General features: G+C 41.0%; 1 protein-coding gene across 1 annotated transcript; it reads left to right on the top strand.

The window, feature by feature from the left end:
• Nucleotides 1-1,323: 1,323 nt before the first annotated feature.
• On the top strand, nt 1,324-22,790 carry ccdc135 (coiled-coil domain containing 135; the record flags this gene model as incomplete). Its single annotated transcript, XM_079563754.1, has 19 exons — nt 1,324-1,359; nt 1,531-1,684; nt 2,408-2,533; nt 2,889-3,083; nt 4,958-5,077; nt 7,044-7,169; nt 8,456-8,677; nt 10,123-10,242; nt 10,647-10,716; nt 12,267-12,395; nt 12,989-13,111; nt 15,262-15,530; nt 16,782-16,997; nt 17,069-17,179; nt 18,390-18,497; nt 18,963-19,217; nt 20,095-20,157; nt 20,822-20,916; nt 22,700-22,790. The coding sequence occupies exons 1-19, from the start codon at nt 1,337-1,339 to the stop codon at nt 22,788-22,790; spliced, it is 2,616 nt and encodes an 871-aa protein (XP_079419880.1). The 5' UTR covers nt 1,324-1,336.
• Between the last annotated feature and the right edge of the window lie 361 nt (nt 22,791-23,151).

Genomic DNA, 23,151 nt, shown 5'->3' with positions numbered 1-23,151 from the left:
TGAACATACACCGCGGTAAGTCTAACAACAGCGTTATTTTACAACAATGACACCGCAATTTAAGCTCATTTTAGTTTCACGAACGTTAACGCGAGCTAATAACAAATACGGTAACGGAAACAAAGCTATCGTGACGGTTATGGCGTGTTAATTACAAGCCACGATTTGACTATCTTATACATTTCGTAACTTCTGGATTAGATATTTATATAACGTTAACTTTTTATTACAATACTGACATCCATTTCGATGACTGACCTTGCTAAGCTCTTTAACTTAAGCTTCATTTTAAGTACGCTAATAAGTGCAGGTTTTCATGGGTTTCTATCATCCACTGCTCTTACACTGTTAAGTTATGGGCCTGGGTTGTGGGACTTTGACCTCTTTTTCTGTCACATTCTGGGAGATACTTGAAACATTCCCTTTAGTGTAAGCCTTTAAGTCTAGTATAAATAAAACTGTATCCGTCCCAGATTACTACCCCTGGTTTAATCTTGGTTTAGTCCTGGTTTGACATAAAAAAAACATACTTGCACTTTTTACTGATAAAGTCATATAATGAATAGGTGGAAATGTGTCATTGGCATCACCTTTAAGACGCATAAAACACATCAACATCCAGAACATCATCATGTGGCTCTGCATGTATTACACGCGGCAAAGTCATTTTTGATTTAAAGGGGGGGTATGATGCCACAGACAGCGTGTGGAGGGGGCGTGTCTGAAAGGGTCAGAGGTTCTTAAAGAGACAGAGGCCTATTTCAAGACGTTCACTACAGCCATTTTGAGAGAGCAATTTTATACAAGGCAGTTATTCTAATTTACTGCATTTACAGACCAACAGAAGGTTTGGTCATCACTGTAGTGTGATATAGGCTGGTGCTATGTGACTGAAAAAAGCATAATACCCCCTCTTTAACAAAAACATTGAAAAAAGACAAAATAATGCAGGCTAATGCCGTATCAGGCTTCAAGAAAGAACAGCTTCTCTTACAACTTTAAAGAGTTTGCCGCTTTCACTGCTCTCGGCACAAAAGAGTTGTTATACATGTTTTTCTTTGCAGACCTGACTCTGTGACTCTCTGTGGCAGTATTTCGAACTCCTTGTTTAGCGGGCGGGATTGGGAAGGGTCATTTTATTTATGATGCGTAAATAGAAAAAAAGCAAAGGAGATAAAATTGTCCCTTGAGGACTTTATACTTTTGGAATTTTAACCAACTTCTACAAGATTGTGTCAGTGAAACCTTTTTCATGTATTTTGTGTGAACATGTCCTGCTTTTGTGCGTGTGTGCGTGTGTGTGTGTGTGTGTGTATAGATGGCGACGGGGAAACACATGGAGGACCCAGAGGACTTCATGTGAGTTTGGAGACAAAAAATAACACACTCAGACTGCACAATATATCACAATCATATATTATTCATATCATGATTTTTCCAAAAATGTATTCCCATGAGAGGTTTTGTGAAAGTTCCCTCTGTTTTAGGCTGCATACATGATTTAGCAATATCTTGTGCTGGTCTCCTCAGGACCTGTGCGCCCTTCCCCAAGTCCTACACTGAGAACCGTCCAGACGAGGAGCACTTCCTGTTCATCGCCCGGAGCTTCCAGAAACAGTTCACCCTGCTGTACCCCGACAGGAGGCCTCTGCTGCTCTACGCCGACAACGAGTGCGGCGTCAAGGTAAAACCATCCTGGTCCAGTCTTCAGTTTTCAGAGTTTAGTCCTGGGTTAAAGAGCTAAGACAGAAGAGTCCAGTCCCGGTTCTGTCCTGGTTTGGTCGATTAAGGTGAGACACAGTGAAAGTATTGATTCTTTCACAATTTTTTTATCTAGTTTTCTCCCTCAACAAGGGCAAAATTTGAGGATTCGCTGAAAATAACGGCAATTTTAGCCATTTTTATGCACAAAATGCCTAATTTTATAGGAAAACATGAAATGACAGAATTTTTTTCTTCTGCTCATATATCAGTAATGTTCTGCAAAAGTTTCAAATTGATCTATCTAAATGTATTTTTCCTGTTCACCTGCAGCCTTAAAGCTACTCTGAGCAAAATGTCCATTTGTTTAATAATCTAATATCTGCAGGAGCTGTCAGGACTTTTTCCTCCTCATGATCAAAAAGCAGCACCGGAGGCTGAGGCAAAAAAAAGTACTGCACTATAAACTTAGTTCTAAATGGAAATATGATGTTTAAATGGCTTTCATGAAAGTTGCAGTTTAGCAAATAGATGTTAAGTCTCAAAATATTTACTTTGAACATATCTTTTGCGGATGAATGTGTCAGAGCAGCGTGTGGTTCACTGCTCCACCTACTGATGAAAAAAAAAGAGAAAAAGACATCTCTTAAGGCAGCTTTAAGCCCCTGGTCTGTGCTTTCAGTCTTTGTTGAATCCTCCCCTGTAGAAGCTGGTGAGCTCCACGCTGCGCCCCACCCTGCCAACACATCCTGACCTCTACACGTGGGAGGAATGCGCTCGCTTTGTGTCCAACTACCTCAGCCTGCAGCCCCTGGACCCCCCCACTGAGCTGGTAACATGCGCTTCACATGCCCTCCCATTGTCTTAAAAGCATTGGGACACTACAGTATATTAGGCTATTCAGCGCACTACGGGGGTATTATGCTTCTGCAGACTCACAACTTCATCTCTATAATGCACTTAGTTGGTTAGAAAATGTTATAATGTTATAAAATGGCTAAAACAGAAGGGAGGGTCTTGTGTAGCTGAGTGAGAAATAGCCTAAGTGGTTTTGGAATAGGGCCGGGTACTGTTTAACGATACCAGTGTGCAGGGGAAGGCAAGTTTGTGGCGTGGAGATTGGTTTGATTTATTCCGCTGTAGCTCTGTTGGCTGTGTCTGATGTGCCTCTCTTTTGTGTTGTCCAGCCCAGGACCCTGCGCTCTCCCCAGGTGGTGCTCCAGAGCCAGAGGGGGTCCAGTCTGGAGTATGCTAACCTCCTGTGCAGTATGCTGCTGGGGCTCAACTACAACGCCTACTGTGTGAGCGGCTATGCCTCAAAACACCTGTGTGAGCTGGATCGCAGTCAGGAGAGCTGCCCCCTGCAGGAGCAGGCTGAAGCGGTAAGGGCCATATACGAGCGAGCGCGGGGACGTCAAGCCTCCTCGGGGAGTAAAAAGAAACTATGGCACTATAGATGCATTCAATGTAACTGGGATGTTTCCCTTTCAACATTTTAAGATCTGACCTCAGAGCGTTCTACCTGAATAAGCTCGCATGTAAACAACATGGCTAATGCTACAACAGCTAAGATGCTAACCTCAGTTTTCACAGAAATGCCTTTAGCTTAGAGCCTGTTCTTACACATGCGCACATACGTTAGGATCGAACACCGTTTCTCATTTTTTTATATGAAAGTTTCCTCACACCAGATATAACTCAAAACATGCTAAAATATAAACAACATTATGCTGAAGGCCTGGATCCTGAAGGTTCCTGAGGCGACAGTAGCTCAGGTGGAAGAGCGGGTTGTCCTCCATGTTGCAGTGTGAGTCCTCCCGGCTCCCACGTGCACACTGTCGTTGTGTTCTTGGGCAAGACACTTCGCCCACCCTGCCTCCTGTGTCTGCATTTCACTGGAGTGTGAAATAGAGTGTGAATGTGTGAGTGGTTCCTTGATATAAAGCAGGGGTGTCAAACATACGGCCCGCGGCCCCTGCCCCGTAGAGCATAAATTCCAGAGTATGTCAAAAAAAAAAGTAAGTCTCTAGCCCATTCCTGTGCGGAGTTAGGATTTTTTAAAGAATAACCAGAATGCTCATTCTAGCCACTAGGGGGCATTAAATTAAAAAAAAGGATAGAGTTCCACATGTGTCCAGCAGAGGGCACTGACATAATAAGAGCTCAGGATATGAACAACACATTATATAGCCATGTGGTAAATGGACAGTCTGCCCCAGGGCGGCTGTGGCTTCAATAAAAGTTTACCACCACCAAGTGAATGAATAATGAATAATGACTACTGCACTTTCAGGAACTTGTGACACAGGCTTGTAAAGTGCAATACAAGTCTAAGCCGTTGTCATTGATGAAGCTACAGTCAAGTTGGGGCTTTGATCAAATCACAGCTTATTATTATTCATTTATTGGAAACATTTTCTCTATTATATGTGGCCCGCGACCAGCCGTGGGAGCTGAATTTCGGCCCGCGACCCAAAATGAGTTTGATATAAAGGATAAAGTGATACAGGCACTTGGTTTGTACTAAAATATTTGTATTTGTTAAATATGACCCCTGTGGCAAACTCCAATGATGTTCTCATTCTCCTGAACCCAATCTTGGGTCTCGCTTGGCCTTGGCCCGCCCCTGAACGCAGAATACACACTGGAGGCAAGGAGGGTCATGTGTCTTGCCCAAGGACACATTGGGCAGAGCTGGGATGGAACTCTGCTGCCCATTAGGTTACTGGGTTGCAAATACAAGGCCTATGTTTTTTTGCAGAAGAGCTTGAAGCCTCAACAGAGGAAGGAGCTGCAACAAGACAATGACCTAAAACACAAAAGCAGATCCATTTCAGAATGGGTTCAGAAGAATAAAATGCACATTCTGGAATGGCCCAGTCAAAGTCCTGACCTAAACCCAATTGAGTTTTGTAAAGAGGAATGGTCCAAGATTCACCCTGAAAGGATGCCAAAGGGTCAACCAGCTATTGAATCTAACGGTGTACTTATTTCACGCCATCTTGTGAATGTTTACATGTTATGGCCAATAATAACATGATAAAATGTAAATGTAATGTCAATTCAGGCAGACACTGTTTAATCATCCCTGTGATTTTGATGAAGATCAGACCACATTTAGTGACCCATTGAATTAGAAATGTGAGAAATTCCAGACGGTGTGCTTCCTCTTTCTTGCCATTGTACATGTGTCCAAATATGGTCCCAGCTCCCCAATGCCTGTACTAAGTGTTATGTCTTGGATGTCTGTCCCCAGGACATGCTGTGTGACCCTAAGGACCGGACATACTGGGAGCCCCCGGTCTATGGCACCACGTCTGAGGAGCAGCTACTGGCCAAGGTTCTCAAGAGACTGGAGAACATCAGCCTAGACAAGGTCAGGGCTGCCTACATTCACTGCACTTCATTTCTGCCCTATTCACACGGGGTTAGAATTACTGACGGACCTCACGGACATTCTAGTTATTTTTACAATTTAAACAAGGTCTTTTGTCTAAAATTAAAACGTATAGCCCCACTAAGCGCTAGACACGAGAGGGGTTTTGAATGAATGAAATGAGCTGCGCAGCTGGTGTTTTCTGCACAGTATCCTATCTACTTCAGGTTCACAGAGCCGGTGCTGGCCCTTCTGGGGCCCTAAGCAAAAATCCTCATGGGGGCCCTGCACGGTTATTCGACGAAGAGCGTATCCATTTACGGTCAAAACGGTTCCACTGTGCAGAAGTGCAGGGCAAAAGTGGGAAATAATGACCCCAATTCAGGCCCCGCCCCTCTGTGTGAAACCACTAACCACTAAGCCACTGTGAGACTGGGATTTAGGACTACTACTAGTCTATTGCCCAACTTTTTAAAATGGCAAATCACATTCTCTGACCCACAGTTTTGGAACCGCTGATTTAGAACAAAAACAGGACATATATAAAATAGGACAACGCCTTGATCAATCAGTGTAACAACACCGTAGATTGACTGAGATGCAGGGCCCTTGCGGCTGCGGGGGCCCTACGCAAACTTGCATAGTTTGCCTATAGGAAAAACCGGCTCTGCATGTTCAATGCAAACATAAATCTGTCACAGGCACTGTCTGTCACTTCTCTCTCAGGACAGCGGCAGCCAAGACCTGCTCAGATGATTAGTTAAAGGTGGAGACCCAAACCCAAAGTATGAGTATGTAAGAAGTGGTTGTAATAGGTTTGGTGTGTATATGTGTGTGTGACATTTGAGTGTGTGTAATCAAAAGTGTGCATGTGTAATGTGAGATCTGCATCCATAGTAAGATTCAATTGTGTGTAAAATGATCATGTTTAAAAAAAAATATCACCAAAGTTGTGCTGACATGTCCTTTTTTTTTTTTTTTTTACATCATGATCATTTGACACACAGGCGAATCTAATAACGCTGCAGATCTCATATTACACACGCAGACGCTCTGTTACACACACATCTGATCACAGACACACAAAACACACTCTCGTTACAGACTCATTGATTTTCTTTTTGAAGCAATAATACAGTAGTTCCACAAAGAATGTCTCTTTTTTTTACCATAAGCTCTTCAAATGGCCTGTTTTTCGATTGCAGTTGGAGCCGAGTAAATAGACATATAAGATAAGTAGGGCTGGGTATGATCTGAAATAAACCATTATGAGTTATTGAGATGATCTTATGCATGAAAATGGAATGGATGATGGAAATTAGCCAAGGCTACAATCCCGGTGTGTTCATGTGTTCATTAACATGCACTGTCCCGACCAAATAAACCAATAAATAAATCAAAAATAGCAATTAATGATACTAAACCTAAATGACTGAGAAAGTATGAAAAAGGAAAAGTCCATAGTGGGCTCCTTGATGGCCCCCCCTGGTCCTGAGGCCCAGATGACGTACCCCGGTCACCTGCTCCGTAACCACAGATTGAGCACAGCCCTCATAATAAGTCAGTCCAGGATGTTTCCAGAATTGTGCGGCAGGTTGTCACTTTAACCTCTTCACCAAGTGCATTTTCTCCAGTTCTGCTTTACCCAAATCTAAATGTTTACAACCTATAGGCCAGTGTAATGCCTCATCTGAGAGCTAAGACCTACAGAACTCATCTTAACAAATCTTTTTGCTCGCATTGTTTCCGCCTTGTCATCACATTTTTGTCACTTGTTGTTTTTTGTTCCATTTTCATCCTTGTTTTCGTCTCATTTTTTTGTTGCTATTTTGACACTTTTTTTTCAAGAAGCTTTTAGATTTGGGTAAAGCCAAACTGGGGAAAATGTGCTGGGTTCAGGTGGGGGTTAAGGGGTTAAACATTTTTGGACGGTAGTCATTGTCATTTGTTTGTGTTTGCTCCGCAGAGCCCCCCGCCGGAACCTCAGGACGAGACCAGCAAATACAACATGAGGCTCGAGAGGAAGCTTCACAGCAACTTTATCCTCAATCAGGAGAAGCTGACCGAGCAGCAGGACAGTCAGCCTCCGAGCGTACGGCCCTTTGTCTGTCCTCAAATGTCTTAGATACACTTTTAGAGATTATGCTTCACGACTTTGCAGTATTGTGTATAGCATTCAGAATCTCCTGAAGTCACTCACTGTCCACATGTATGTTTTACAACCGCATAATATCAGTGTCCTCTCTATACCAGTACTTTTACAATTATTGTTTTTTTGATAATAATACCTGAACAATATTTTTCCGCATACCAATACGAAAATATTTGTCGTCTAGAACCAGAAAACAGACCAATCATGTGCGGAAGATCTGCACATTTACAATATCAGGTTAATTCCCAATATAGATACAGTCGGCATCTCGTCATAGAAGGGGGCGGGGCTTCGCCGAGGGGGAAAATAGAATCTTTTGGAGAAACACAATTTTCCACTCTTTTTTTGCCATTTTCTGGTGGAATATCAACTTATTTATCACATACAAATAAAGTCAAGTGTAAATCGGGCCCATATGGATATTTTCTCACAGCAGATTGTGCAGTAGAAGTGAAAAAACGGCAGTTGTAGCAAGCGCTAGCTAACAATTAGCATTAGCCAGATGCTAACATGGAGCACATCAAGTTAGCATTCTCCGTTATTCATGTATTTATGGGATGTTGAACCACTTTGCTCCTCCCCATGTCTTTGTATCATTATTTAGTAGAAACTATATTCATATTTCAGCATTTGTTAAAGTAGTTTTTGAATAATTAGAGAAAATTTTCATTTTTTCAAAATTGTTTTCCCCCTTAACTGTTTTCAAAAATGACCATATATGGGCGATTCCAGAGATGCAGTCTGTATCTATCACAAAATGTGTGAAAAAGGGGGAATAAATGGGGGGAAATTGGGAGAAATTGTCGCTACACAGAGTTTAAAAATGTTAAAATTATGTAATTTCCTCCCCCTACATGTTCCAGCCATGTCCTAATGTGTAGAATGAGCTCAGACCTGTTCACCACAACTGCCTCTAAAATCCTGCACTGTCAAAAAGTTGTTACTTCGTGTCCGAAGTGCCGTCATGCACGAGCTTAATATAGAAGGTGCAGTTACATGTATGACCTGAGGTGGCAGTATTGAGCATAAAATGGCCAACTTGCATCTAGCCCCTTTAAGGAAAGAAATAGTTTTTAATTCATCAGGAATCTGCCAATTTAAAATAGGAACCAGTTGTGTATGTTGAATGCATTTACTGCAAACTCATTTCCTTATAAGGCCAACCATCAACTACTACTACTTTTGAGACCACCTCAGTCCACCTCAGATACTCACATGCCTTTCAGGAGCCCGACCCCGCCCCCAGCCCTGACCCGCTGTGGGGGCTGCGCGTGCACTTCTGGGTGCTGGTGCTGGCGGGCAGTGAAGGTGTGGAGCAGGACTTCCTCATCGATCCCCTCACCGGTAACCGTTACCCCCCGGGGCACCCGTACTTCCTGGGAGTGGAGAGCGTGTGGAACGAGCTCAACGTGCACGTCAATATGCAGGAGTGCAACAATGGCTGTCAGGTACTCCCACCTCGCTACATCCATCTGTTATGGACCGGGTCAGGTGATGATAATGGGGGGTCTGGCTCTTTTATTTAGGGGATGTATTAGACATGTTGTGACTTGGTGATGGTAAACACTATTGATGATCAAGAATGTTCAAAATAAAAATACAAATGTTTAAATGCCTTTAAGCATATGTCTATTTAGCTCTTAACCCCCACCTGAACTGAGCACATTTTCTCCAGTTTGGCTTTACCCAAATCTAAAAGCTTCTTGAAAAACCCTTTCTTTCAAGAAGCTTTTAGAATCCTGTGGAAATTGTGGCAGAAAATACAGAAATGCAAAATCATTCTAAAAAATAGGAGCATGAGATGATCTACATCTATTGTATAGACCAGTGGTTCTCAACCTTTTAGGGTCAGACCATGGGAAAAACAGGGACATTAACCCCTTAACTCCCACCTGAACCGAGCACATTTTCTCCAGTTTGGCTTTATCCCCAGTCCAAAAGCTTCTGGAAAAAAGCTGTGAAAATAGCGACAGAACTGAGACGAAAACAATGATGGAAATGTGACAAAAAAGTGAGAAGACATTGACAAAAAAGTGACGAAAAATGGATGAAAATGTGGCAAAAATGTCACAAGGAATTGACAAGAAATTGACAAGAAAATGACCCAAAAATGACCAAAATGTGACAAAAATGTGACAAAAAATTTGAGAAAAAATGGAGAAAAAATGAAGAAAAAAAAGTGACAAAAAAATAACAAAAATGTGACAAAATGTGACACAAAAATTACAAAAAAAATGGACAAAAATGTGACAAAAAATGACCAAAAAATGATCAAAAAGCTACAAAAATGAGTTGAATACCCAACAAAAAAATGATGAAAAAAAAATCTGATGACGTGAGGAAAAAGATCCTCTCGGTTCAGGCGGGAGTTAAGAGGTTAAGCTATATAACTCTTAAAAAACAAAGAAAAAACAATGGCTAAAACAAAAATGAATTAAATTTAGAACAAATAATGACACCCTGGTAAAATAGCTTGTATGCTACGACACCATAATAATAATATTAAAATATATATTTTATCTATATGCTCTGGCGACTCCCCAAATTTGTCTCGCGACCCCCTAGTGGGTCCCGACCCCCAGGTTGAGAAACCCTGGTATAGACCAAAATGAAACATTTGCCGCTGAAATATTTACTCACAGTGGAAAAAGTAACAATCATTTTTACTCAAGTAAGAAACAGATACTTCATTATAATTTGACTCACGTAGAAGTAAATAGTACCGTATGATAAAATTACTCTAAGAAGTACAATTTCCTCAAACAGTTACTCAAGTACATGGACGTGAGTAACTGTAACTGAGTACTATGCCTGATGGTTGTACATGGGTCCAAATATGATCCCAGCTCCTCAATGCCTGTACTGAGTGTATGTTTTGGATGTCTGTCCCCAGGACATGCTGTGGGACCCTGAGGACCAGACCCACTGGGAGCCCTTGGTCTATGGCACCCTGTCCCGGAAGCAGCTGCAGGATGAGGCCCTCAGGAGAGTGGACAACATCAGCCAGGAGCAGGTCAGGACTGTCCACTTTCACTGCACTTCAGTGGAGACACTATTACTGTCCTACAGCCCTATTCACACCAGTGTTCATTTTGACAACATATTTTAATTTAGTTTTAGTCTTAGTCTTTTGACAAAAATGTGTAATTAAATTTTAGTCGAGATTTAGTAAAAAAAAATAATCTTATCTTAATTTTAGTCTAGTTTTAGTCGACTAAAATTAATCTAATCTCGGCCCACTCCTACGAATTCACTTATTTCTAGACTACTTTTTGCCATGTCGGTAGTTGTGCTCCTGTGCGAACAGGGCTGAAGATACACAAGAGTCTGAGTAAAGCCTGATGTAGGACCAGTTCAAACACTAGTGCTCTGACATGTGATCATGTGTGACAGCTGATGAACTGTGTGTTTTTCCAGAAGACTGCTCTTTCCTACGTCACCCTCATGCCACGGTCCTGGTGCAGCATGATCGACATCACTGAGAACGGTACTGCTCTACACTGTCCATGCTTTTCATCTGGTTTCATTCTTACCAAACTGTCCTCCGTGCATCTGGTGAGGCTGGTTTCTTGGATGTTCATGATTTCTTCTATACTGTATAGGCTGGGGGGCATCCAGACTAGAGGTCGACCGATATGGGTTTCTCTAAGGCCGCTGATTTTTATTGGCCGACACCGATAGGCTCGGCTGATATTTTTGACCGATATTTTTGTCCGATTTTTCCAGATGTCTGGTCTATAATCTTGTAAAAACAGGAGGACTCGTTTTAAAACCGTGACTCTGCTCTTCCCAAAACAAAAACGCCTTTTATCGGTGCTAGATGGGCCCATAGCCGATATTGTAAAATCCCCAAATATCGGCCCGATATATCGGTATATTGGCCGGCCGATATATATACCCGCCAACATATCAACCAATATAGCAGCCAAAACCAGCAAAGATTACACATGTAATTGTCCTTTCTATGCAGTGAAGACAAGGCTAATATTTATAGGTTTAGTGTTAGGATACAGTTGAAGTATGAAGGCGTGAGGTAGATAACAGAACTAGTCTGCTCATGTAGTACTTTCATGAAGGGAAATATTGATCAACTCCAGAAGGAACAAAGCAAATAGCACAGACTACAACCAAAAAGAGTTTGTGTACATTACTCACTTTATTGTGTAATGTGTTTAAGTACATGTTTGTAGTTATTGCAACTTCATAACCTGATCATACGGCTAGTAATTTGAATTTGTACTCAAGTCTGTGTTAACATTCATTGTTGATTTGACCAAACCTTTGCACAAAGAACTTATAACACTTAAACACTGATAATGACACATACATTGAAAATAGAATAAAAATGTGTGATTATCAGTGTTAAACTATTACAGAACGTCCACAGAAGCAACTTTGGGTGATAGTTATGCTAGTTTTATTTGCTGCTTTTATCAGTATACAAACGTATTTAAAAAAAAAACATTGACAATGAAAACTTAAGGTAATCTGGTCAAATTTCACAATAAGTGGTAAGCCTTAATGTGATTCTTCCAGGCTAACTAGGCCGAGTTCCAACACACATCTTTCCTCACCTGTTTAATTTCATGTATTTTCTTTATTTAGAGATTTCTGATTTTAAGGTAAATTATTATACTAGTGCAATATACATAGTGAGTTCATTATATTATGTTTAATGAGTTTTTTGTTTTTTTTAATGACTTACCGATTATGGTATTTATTTTTATTGCACAGACTTTAAATATTTCCTTTTATATTGTAATTATTTGCTATTTTTTTGTAGCTATAAAAATTACAAAAAATGTATACAAATATTTTTGTTATTGTTGTTGTTGTAAGTGCCTTCCCTGCTTTTTTTGTTTGCATACCAATATATATATACTGTAGGAAACTTAAAGCTGGGGTACCTGACTTGTTTGTTTTCACCACCACAGAGTATATTGTAAACACTGCAAAAACAGACCTTGTTGCATTGTCTAGTCTTTGTTTGAGATTGTGAACACAGCCCCTCTCACCTCTTTCTTCTGTGCGCTTTAGACATGGAGATGCGCTACCCTGGAGGATTCAAAGTCACCCACTTCAAACAGGCCCTGCAGGAGAATTTCACCCGCTGCTTCTGCCCCGACGGAGTGGTGACCCGCGTCACGCTCTACGACGACCCGCACAGTCAGTCCCGCCTGTTCGCACCATGATACTGTCCCATGAGAGAATCCACAGCGATGTGGAGAACTTTGACACTTTCTGACCCTCAAAACTAGGGCTTCGTGCCGTAAAATGATACCAGTCTGGTATCGTAAAAAATAAACATATCGAAAGCAGGTACCAAAAATGAAGTCTTATATCTTTAGATCCAAGTTTTGCTGTTGTTGGTCCAGGGACAGCATTAAAGGAAGTAACTTTTAGCCCCTAATATTTTCCATTGTCCCTCACTTTTGGTTCATTGTTTATTACTAATATTTTAACTATTTCCTTGCTTTTTTCTCATTTGGCCCCATTTTTTTAAACCCAGTTTAGTGCTTTTGAAATCTCTGGTATTTGTGAAGTGGGAAACATGTTGGAACAATCTCAGACAAAATCCCAGGTAGGGAGAGTTTGGCCTTTTTTTTTTACTTTGGCATTAAAACGAGCCAAAAAATCCTCAAATTGACAACTGCATGAAAAACGTACGTTATTTATTACCTGCAGCGTCTCACCTTAACAGATCAGCATCAGTGTGAGCTCAGTTCCGTACACTGTGTTTGTTTGTTTTCTGTTCCCAGAGACTAAAGTGAAGAAGGTGAAGGAGTGGTTTGACAACAGAGTGGACTTTCTGACGGAGAGAGAGAGCAGTGGAGGCTTCACCACAGAGCGCTTCAAACCATTCAGAAGCGATCAACTCATCTGTATGTTATGTTATACTCGATCTAATCTATCTATCTATCTATCTATCTATCTATCTATCTATCTATCTATCTATCTATCTATCTATCTATCTATCTATCTATCTATCTATCTATCTATCTATCTATCTATCTATCTATCTATCTATCTATCTATCATCTATCTATCTATCTATCTATCTATCTATCATCTATCTATCTCTATCTCTCTCTCTCTCTCTCTCTCTATCTATCTATCTATCTATCTATCTATCTATCTATCTATCTATCTATCTATCTATCTATCTATCTATCATCTATATATCTCTATCTATCTACCTCTATCTAGCTCTATCTCTCTCTATCTATCTATCTCTATCTATCTATCTATCTATCTATCTATCATCTATCTATCTATCTATCTATCTATCTATCTATCTATCTCTCTCTCTCTCTATCTATCTATCTATCTATCTATCTATCTCTCTCTCTCTCTCTATCTATCTATCTATCTATCTATCTATCTATCTATCTATCATCTATCTCTCTCTATCTATCTGTCTAGCTCTATCTATCTCTCTATCTATCTATCTCTATCTATATATATATATATATCATCTATCTATCTCTATTTATCTATCCCTCTCTATCAATCTATCTAGCTCTGTCTATCTCTCTCTCTATCTATCATCTATCTATCATCTATCTATCTATCTATCTATCTATCTATCTATCTATCTATCTATCTATCTATCTATCTATCTATCTATCATCTATATATCTCTATCTATCTACCTCTATCTAGCTCTATCTATCTCTCTCTCTCTCTATCTATCTATCTATCTATCTATCTCTATCTATCTATCATCTATCTATCTCTCTCTCTCTATCTATCTATCTATCTATCTATCTATCTATCTATCTATCTATCTATCTATCTATCATCTATCTATCTCTCTCTCTCTCTCTATCTATCTATCTATCTATCTATCTATCTATCTATCTATCTATCTATCTATCTATCATCTATATATCTCTATCTATCTACCTCTATCTAGCTCTATCTATCTCTCTCTATCTATCTATCTATCTATCTATCTCTATCTATCTATCATCTATCTATCTCTATCTCTCTCGCTCTCTCTCTCTATCTATCTATCTATCTATCTATCTATCTATCTATCTATCTATCTATCTATCTATCTATCTATCTATCTATCTATCTATCTATCTATCTATCTATCTATCTATCTTTCTATCTATCTATCTATCTATCTATCTATCTATCAGTTAACTGTGTTCCAGTGCTGCACTGGTGTCTCTGTTTTCTGAGTCATGAGAAAAGTAAAAGAATTGCGTGGCACTTGATGAAACGTGGGCTGCATGGCCAAGTCACCAGAAGAAAGCCATTACTTCACAAATGTCACAAAGTATCCACTTACAATATGCCAAACAGCACAGAGACAAGCCTCCACATTTCTGAAACAATGCCATTTGGAATGATGAAACTAAAATGGGACTTTTTGGCCATAACCATAAACGTTACATATGGAGGAGTCAACAAAGCCTGTGATGAATGGTGACCATTCCTACAGTGAAACACGGAGGTGTTGTTAACTGATGTTTTGGGGATGTGTGAGCTTCAGGGAACTTGGCCAAGACTGATTTCAGGATGAATGCAGCCTGTTTTTAAAGAATACAGGAAAATTGTCACTCATCAGCCTGGAAGCTGCACATGGGGGGCAATACACAGTATTAACAACTGGGGTATGTAAACTTTTGATCAGGGTCATTTTGGTAGAAACAAACTATGAGTGAAAAAAAACGTTTTGTGTTATCATTCATATTCTCCGAAAAATGTCCAAAACATCAGCCACTGTATGTAAACTTTTGAGCACAACTGTATCTGTCTGTGCAATTCACAAGAAACGACTCTTAGTGCCCATTGTCCCTTATTGCTAAAAACAAACGGTCATTGTCCAATCATGCCTCATAGCAATCTCAATCTCCAGATCTACGGATATTTAATGCTGAAAACAAACCTGGGGCTGGTGTCTGCTTACTTGTGTTTACCATCTGCTCTGTGCTGGTTTAATTAAGGAAATCCAATTTTTTCGTTTTCATAATGGCTAAAATGTTAATGGAATTAGGATTTTCTTTTGCCTGCTCTTCAGTCCACAGGTTCAACACGTCTGCTCCAGAGGTCTGTCCCGCCCCTCTCCCCTCTCAGCCCGGCGTGACCCTGGAGAGGGAGATGTGTTTCTGGCCGTTCCGGGTGGACAGGCTGGTGCGCAGAGTGGAGTGCGGATACGAGTTGATCGAGAGCTTTGAGAAACGCCACGACTTCCTTTTCCAACGCCTCACGCTGTTTGGCGAGCCGCCCTTGACAGACACCAAAGTCCCCAGGAAGGACACGGGCCTGCCGGAGAGGCAGCCCATACTGGTATCTGACACACTGCAGTTACTCGTTTTGGGGTTTTGTTTGGGCCTGAAAATGTGATCTGAAGGTGACATATTATGCTAAATGTACTTTTTTTTTTTATATAACAATGGTCCTCCTTCATGAACATGTTATTGACATTTTTAGCAGTAATATTAGTACTTTTCTTGCAATTAATAAAAGTACAAGTAATATTACCAACTTATTTCTGAATAAACAGCTGAATAATAAATCTGTAATTCATTATAATTATATTTACATTTTCTGGAATTAATCGATACATGAACTTTGAGTAGCTGCTCCTCTGCACCAAAGGTGGTATTTATAGAAAACAATGCATTTGATGATATCATGCATATTAATGACTGACCCCATGCATATTAATGATTAGTGCTCCACTGCTCAGTCAATAGAGGCCGATAATGATCAAGAATTCAGTCAGACCAGTAGAGGGCAGCGCTATCATTTTATGCACTTGGACCAAACACTGTCACATAATTATATTACTTTTTATGATAGTTTTTATAATTATAAATAAGATTAATGTGGGGTGGATTCATTCCTTTTGAAATAGGACGGTGGTTTCTTGTTCATTTAAGTCACTGACAGATCAATAGACCCATTTTCAAGGCGTAACTCAGGGATCATTAATTCACTTATTTATTTAAAGCCACACCGCGTAGAATTTCATCCAATAAATAAAACTGAAATACAACTATTTATTTTATGACAGATGTTTTTATCATTGAAAAATACCCCATAAAAGTACAAACAAACATGTGCATTTGCTATGACTGTAACTTTACCGGGAGAGGGTGCGTCTCCAGAATTTGAGATTTGAATAGGTTAGGTCCTCATTCAAAGCCTTCTTTGATAACCCACTGCTGTATTGAGCTGGTCATTAGGAGCATGTGTTGTATTGATGGCAACAGCATAGTCCAAAATGTTACGCAGTGTGCCTTTAAGAACAAGGGGTAAAAGTCAAATAAAAGAAATGTAACTCATGATTAATATGTAGTATGTTAAAAAAGGTTGACAATCACACATATTTCTTTAACATCGTTCTCGTGAGCCATGTATCGAGTATTGTATTGAATTGTGAAGTTCTCAGAGGTTCCCACGCCTAGTCATCATTGATACACATAGACGTGCACGCTCGTGAACCTGCATGTGTGTTCACGGGCGCTCGCATGTAGATGGTAAAACATGCTCCAGTCCTTAAAAGTATTTGAATGGGCACATCTGTCTCCACAGAAGGTGGTGGAGCAGTTCCACAGAGACCCGTCCAAAGCAGCGGGCGAGGACGTGGCTAAGCGAGTGTTCCTATTGGCTGAGAGGCGCATCGAGGTGACCTACCATCTGGAGAAGAACCACGTCATCGGCGCCATGAGGAGCTTCAAGAAACCCGCTGAGTCCACCAGCACAACGGAGCCTGGGGCCTTCACCGCGGACATGGTGTCCACTTTTCAGGTACTCTGCGGTGGCCTTGTTATGTATGTGTCTGCAACTTCAGGCCCAACACTCTCCTCTATGTGCTGCAGGTGGAACCCACAGCAAAGCCACTCGGACAGCACCTGCTGAACCAGCTCCTGCTGAACCTCCTGAAGGAGGAGAAGAAGAGCATCAAAGAGATCAGGGACTCTGAGGGATCGGTAAGCTCTCCTTCAGCCAGCTCCTTCGCTTTCTGTTTCAACCACATCATGAGTTTTATTTTTTGGTATATCTCCTGGAGCCTAGAAGAATCCCGCTTGGTTCTCCTCCGGACAACGATCCTGGGACACACCTAAAGTTACAGAAGGATCTATTCAACTTATTCTTATGTTTTGTTTTGACGACATTAGCTGCAGATCTTACACACTAACTTCCAACTTGATTTGGTTCTGCGAGAGTTTGCCTTTTTTCATTGGTGCATTTAAATGCACTTGTAACTCAAGTTACTTCAATTGTAATGACTAATATAAGTAGTAAGTAATATATTATATTCCTCCGTTACTGAAAAAAGTAGTATATTTTGCAATGTGTTGCTTAACCTCAACACTGAACAATCTTATATTTGATATAAATAGAAGTGAATGATTTGAATGATTTAGGCAACTGTGGCGCAGAGTACGAATCCCGCCTCGTGCAGGTGCCCACTGTCGTTGTGTCCTTGGGCAAGACACTTCACCCTCCTTGCCTCCAGTGAAGTGATTGACTGAGGAAAATCCACGAACAAATGGAGCTAAAGTCTGTGCCTCCTATAAAACTGCAATAACGTTTGAAAAACCGGAAAAAAAATTTTTTTTAGAAACAAGAAAAATCTTTGGACAGCTTTTAAGCTGGTTTTGGGAGGTGTAAAGTTCTTTGTTATCCGGGTTTTGAACTCTGTTCAAAACCCGAAGCACTCATGAATGAAGCACTCATGAATTCCTATGCAAACATGTTGACCGTTAAAGGGACTATACAGAGTTTAAAAATGTAAAATTAAGTATTTTCCTCCCCCTTCATGTTCCAGCCATGTCCTAATGTGTAGAATGAGCCCAGACCTGTTCACCACAACTGCCTCTAAAATCCTGCACTGTCACTCAGAGAGTTGTTAATTCTTGTCCGAAGTGCCGTCATGCACGAGCTTATTATACAAGGTGCAGTTACGCGTAAGACCTGAGATGGCAGTAGTGAGCATAAAATGACCAACTTGCATCTAGTCCCTTTAATCAAACCAAGAGTCGTTTGAAAAGGTCCAAGCATACTTTTGTAAATGTCGATAAAGAACGCTCATTAGTACAGATTTGCGATGTACTAATTACAACCATTGAAAGAGTGATTGGATTCGATTGGGATTAGCTGGCGTGTCCTCTCATGGGAGTGTGTTGGTGTGGGCAGGTGCAGTTCCTGGTGCAGGACAGAGCTGCGGAGCAGCAGAACCTGAGGCTGTCGCCATGTCCCTGGAGCACCGGCGGATCGGATCGTGTCCGCGAGCACAGACAGAGGGTAACCACTGACCAGCGGTCACCACTGAACCTCTCAGAGAGCTGGAGAGCAGCAAGCAAACATGTCCATTTCCATGGATTTCATTTGAGATCGTCAGACTTACCTTTACTTATGTTGAGATCAAACGCCTGCTGTTTAGCGCTTGAATATTTGGGGGTCACTCGCTTCTATTGCTTCAATTGGTCTCCATCGCCAGCGATCTACTGTGGCTTCCAGTTCAGTGACCAACCCCCCCCCCCCCCCCCCCCCTCCGCGAGAGTAATTAATACTCATCAATCTAGCACTAGAAAAGTTTACTTTTTTCAACATGTCCTTCCTTTCTGATTCAGAAATAAACTGAAATGTAAACAATACACAGTATTGCCCTGAACCAAATGCCCAATATTTAGTGAGTCCCTGAAAAACATCTCACCAATCCAACATGACCAGTGCAGAGCGTAAAGCAGGCTGTTGTCCGTTGTGCAGGTGATGTTGCTGGGAGAGGAACTGTGCTGGCTGGAGGAGCAGCAGAAGGATCTGTTAGCCCCGGTGCTGATGCGCCTGAACGGGACCACAGAACTGAATGCGGACCAGGCCCAGACTGTGTACCAGTCCTGCCTCAGCGACTTCAGGAGCCACATGATCCAGCAGGCCCGGCTCATCCAGCAGCGCATAGAGGAGGTCAGACCAACAGGACCAACAGGTCCACAGGACGGAGTTTTAGTCATAGCAATACACTCTTAAACTACGCTTTTTATCATTTTAATTTGAAATTATCCAACCCTTGTTTCTTGATTCTGGACTCCACTGATATATACTTATCCATGTAAATGCAAAAGAGCACCAAATATATTTGTTTGAGTAAACTCTCAGGAGTTTTTGATCATAGAAAAAAGTTGTACTTTAAATACAATAAAAGACAGAACTACATAAAAGTTGCAGTTTTGCAAAGACATATTGTCTCCAAAATGTTTATTTCACCATCTTTATGCTGATAAATGTGTGTTGCACACACGACGAATGATTTCCCTTCCCTTCTTTTAAAGTAAAAAAAACAATAAATGTGGTCTTTACTGGACTAGCAGCAAACAGATGCTGCTCAGCAGCAAAAACAAGCTCCACACTTCTAGCCTGACAGTAAAACATCCCCTCACCTGCCCACGCAACACACACACATCTGTAAAGGAGACGCAAAAAAGTGGAACGTCTGAAGAATGTCAGGAGCAGACAGCCAGAGTTAGCACATGGTTTGGTGTTCAGTGCAGAGCATCACGAAGCCACGACTTATGGAGTGAAGCTCTAACAACTTACCATGTACATAAAGAAATACTAGTAAACAGCGCATTTAGAAGTATAAAAGACGATCAACCTTACGATTCACTGTTAGAAGTCCAGCTAATCCACGGCGCAGCAGCATTGTCCATTTTTTTCGACATCGATCGACATTTATTAAAATTGTGATTAGATTAAAATTAAATAAATTTCCAGTACTAGTCGAAAATTGCTCAACTCTAACAAAAACCCTGTACAGATGACAGCGTGAAGACCTGATCATGGACGGCTCTTTAGCCAAGAGCATATAAATACACACTAAACTTGACACGATGATGTTTTGTAGGACACCCAGGAACTGGAGCAGAGGCAGCTGGACTTCAAGAAAAAACATCGAACATGGCACCGGGTAAGGTCGCCTTGGTACTCTCTCTGTTCTGTCTCTTTTTGTGCAAACGTCGCAGGAGAGGGAAGCGAGCTCGCGCCCTGGTGCGTCTCCACAGGCGTGGGGCACGCACCCCTTACCTGACATCTTCCTCCAAATGTCTCCTCACTTACCAACAAGATGAGGAGGAACAAAGACTTTTCCTCTTGTGTTTTGTGCTTCATGGAGACATGGCTCAGCACAAGGTCCCAGACGGGGCGGTACACCTGGAGGGTTTTAGCTTCAGCCCACTCCTTTTGAGCAAATTGTTAAAAAAAAAAAATATTTAAAAAACAACAAGACCCAATAACTCTGTATCAGACTTCTGAACATAATGAACAGTAATCTGCACTGCTCTGTTGCACTATGTGGTATGTCCGCACTTAGATCTGCTGCTCGCACTTAATGCACCTGTACATCCATACACTCATGCAGTTGTTCTATGTCAAATTGTTGTCTTTATCATAGTTTAAATGTAATCTTCTTATGCATGCCCATATAGTCGTATAGTTTTGATCGTTTATTTTTAATCTAAGTTATGTGTTATATGTTTTATGTTGCACGATTGAGACAAAAAAAAAAATCCTAGTTGTGGAACCTGTTCACTAACAATGGCAATTAAACAATTGTGATGTCTGATTCTGAAAAGGGGAAGGAACAAAAGGAGGTGGACGACTCGGACCACTTGGAGTTCTGCAACAAAATGAGCCGCCAGATCCAGGTGTCCCAGAAACGCCTCCAAATGTAAGTGCTCAGGGTGTCACCTGGAATTATTAGGGTGCTGACAGCAATGCACGTTTTCCATCTACTGCGTTGGCTTAAACCAACTCACCGATCCTATATTTTACCGTAGTTTTCTTAAAGCTACTCTAAGCGGCCCAGTTTTGCCGGTCCAGCATCGTTGCATTCCCATATTGCGTCGCTAGAAGCACCGCACTCGCAAACAGCAGCCACACCTCCCTCACCCCGCAGCACCCCCCCAACACACCCCTCAGCCCCCACATGCCCCCCGCACCATGTAAACACAAACACATGAAGAAGAGATAGCAAATGTTTGAAGCAGAAGACGCAGCACCAGTTAGCGGCTAACAGTTTAGCATTATGATAGAAGTTCACAGAAAGATCGTGAACTGAGAAACATCTGACCGACTTTGCTTTTTTGGGTTCAAAGCTGAATAAATCAGGCATCTCAGGGAGCCTTCAGGATGTAAAATATGTCAATATTTGTGAATGAATGTGTGAGGGAAAGTCAGCTTTGCGTAGCGATGTTGTAGCTACTTCCGGGATAACTCCGTCTCGCAGCAAAACACCATAAAATAAGCATCGTACAGGGTCAGTTTTGTCTTTTTTATACTCTGAAAACTGAGATGCTAAGGTGAAAACTAGCTAAAAATCGTTGCATTAACCACTGCATAAAAAAATCGATACTTTCACCTGCCGTGTCTTGCCTTAAAATCTCTGTAAAAGTCTAATGGTCACAGAAAGCATAGAATGAATCTTTGATACCTTCACCATGTCTTTAGAGTGGAAGAATTTGAGCAAAAAGCAAATTTGGATGGAATTTGGAAGATAGTTAGTTACCTGTTGACGCAAGGTGATACATGCAAAAGCATTTCCTGTTTCCAGAGTTTTCCTTTTGTTTACTTTTTGTTTTTGTCACTCTGAACAATGTACATCACAGGAAGTGTTTAGACCAGGGGTGCCTAAACTTTTTGTCTCCGAGGGCCAAAATGAATAAGTGCTTGTGAGTCGCGGGCCAAACACGGTGATGTCAAGAACGAAAAAAAAAAACATATAACTGCAAATTATAAAGTTACTTTATTTTATTTACTTAGATTTTTTCGATGGCCAACATTTGCATTTGATTCTATCTATGCAAATAACATGCTATATTAAAACAAATGGTAGCTATGACAAAAGCCTAATTTTAGTAGAACAAAATCAACAACTGTAGCAATTTAGTGCAAAAAAAACCCCAAACACCGGCATCTACAGCACCTACAGTAACTTTACCTCATTCGTTCACTCAAAGAAAATGCCACGTTAGATTATTTTGAAAGTGTCAGTTCAGCATCAATTCTTTTATAAGTCACTTTTTAACATATACTGTTGTTAATGTCAACAACCTTTGCAATAAAAGTTAGAAAACTGTGAAAGTTGCTGCTACAACGCTCTGTAATTGATAAACACCAAGACACCACAACAGTGTTTCCTTAACTTTGCGAAAGGAGTGAAACAGCGCCCCCAATTTGACACTCGTGGTCAAAAAGTGTACTGCATCCATATTTACCATTGAGAGTGAATGGAAGAGAGTTAGTATTTACCACAGGCAGCGCAAAAGTAGGTCACTCTCTGGCGGGCCAAAAGAATTGCGTCGGCGGGCCAAATTTGGCCCGCCCAACACCTTTGTGAATTGTAACTTATATATATATATATACAATATCAACATTCCAGGCGTTATCAGTGACCTGTTGACTGAATGACCAGGAGAGGTCATTTTTCTGACAGTGTTTCCCGTGTGTTGCAGGCATAAGGAGTGTGCTCCTCAGAAGTACAAAGCTCTGGAGCAGCAGCTGCGAGCAGACCCTCGCCTTGGACCCCACCTCCAGACCGCATAACTGGAGAGTTCAGCCAGGGCATTTATTCACATGTTTGGGAACCAGAATCTAATCTATGATCAATCAATTACCAGTATGTTGTAAATGTGATATTTGCTTGTTTTTGTCAACTAAAGCTGTATCTATACATTTGGCACTGTTAACCTCTTACCCCCGCCTTAACCGAGCGCCAGTTCGGCTTTACCCTCATGAAGATTCTTGTCCGGAGAGCAACAGTGTAATGCCACCATTTTATCATCGCTGTTTTGACGTGTTCTTTTTTTCAATAGACATTTAAATTTGGGTAAAGCCAAATTTAAAGGGTAAAACTGGAGAAAATGTGCTCGGTTAAGTGCCCTGTAAAAACCTGGTGTGAGAATAA

Source organism: Gobius niger, assembly GCF_951799975.1.
Source record: "Gobius niger genome assembly, chromosome: 9".
Classification (NCBI taxonomy): Eukaryota; Metazoa; Chordata; class Actinopteri; order Gobiiformes; family Gobiidae; genus Gobius; species Gobius niger.
Note: the sequence above shows the minus strand (reverse complement) of the source record. Positions and strands in the feature narration are given on the sequence as shown.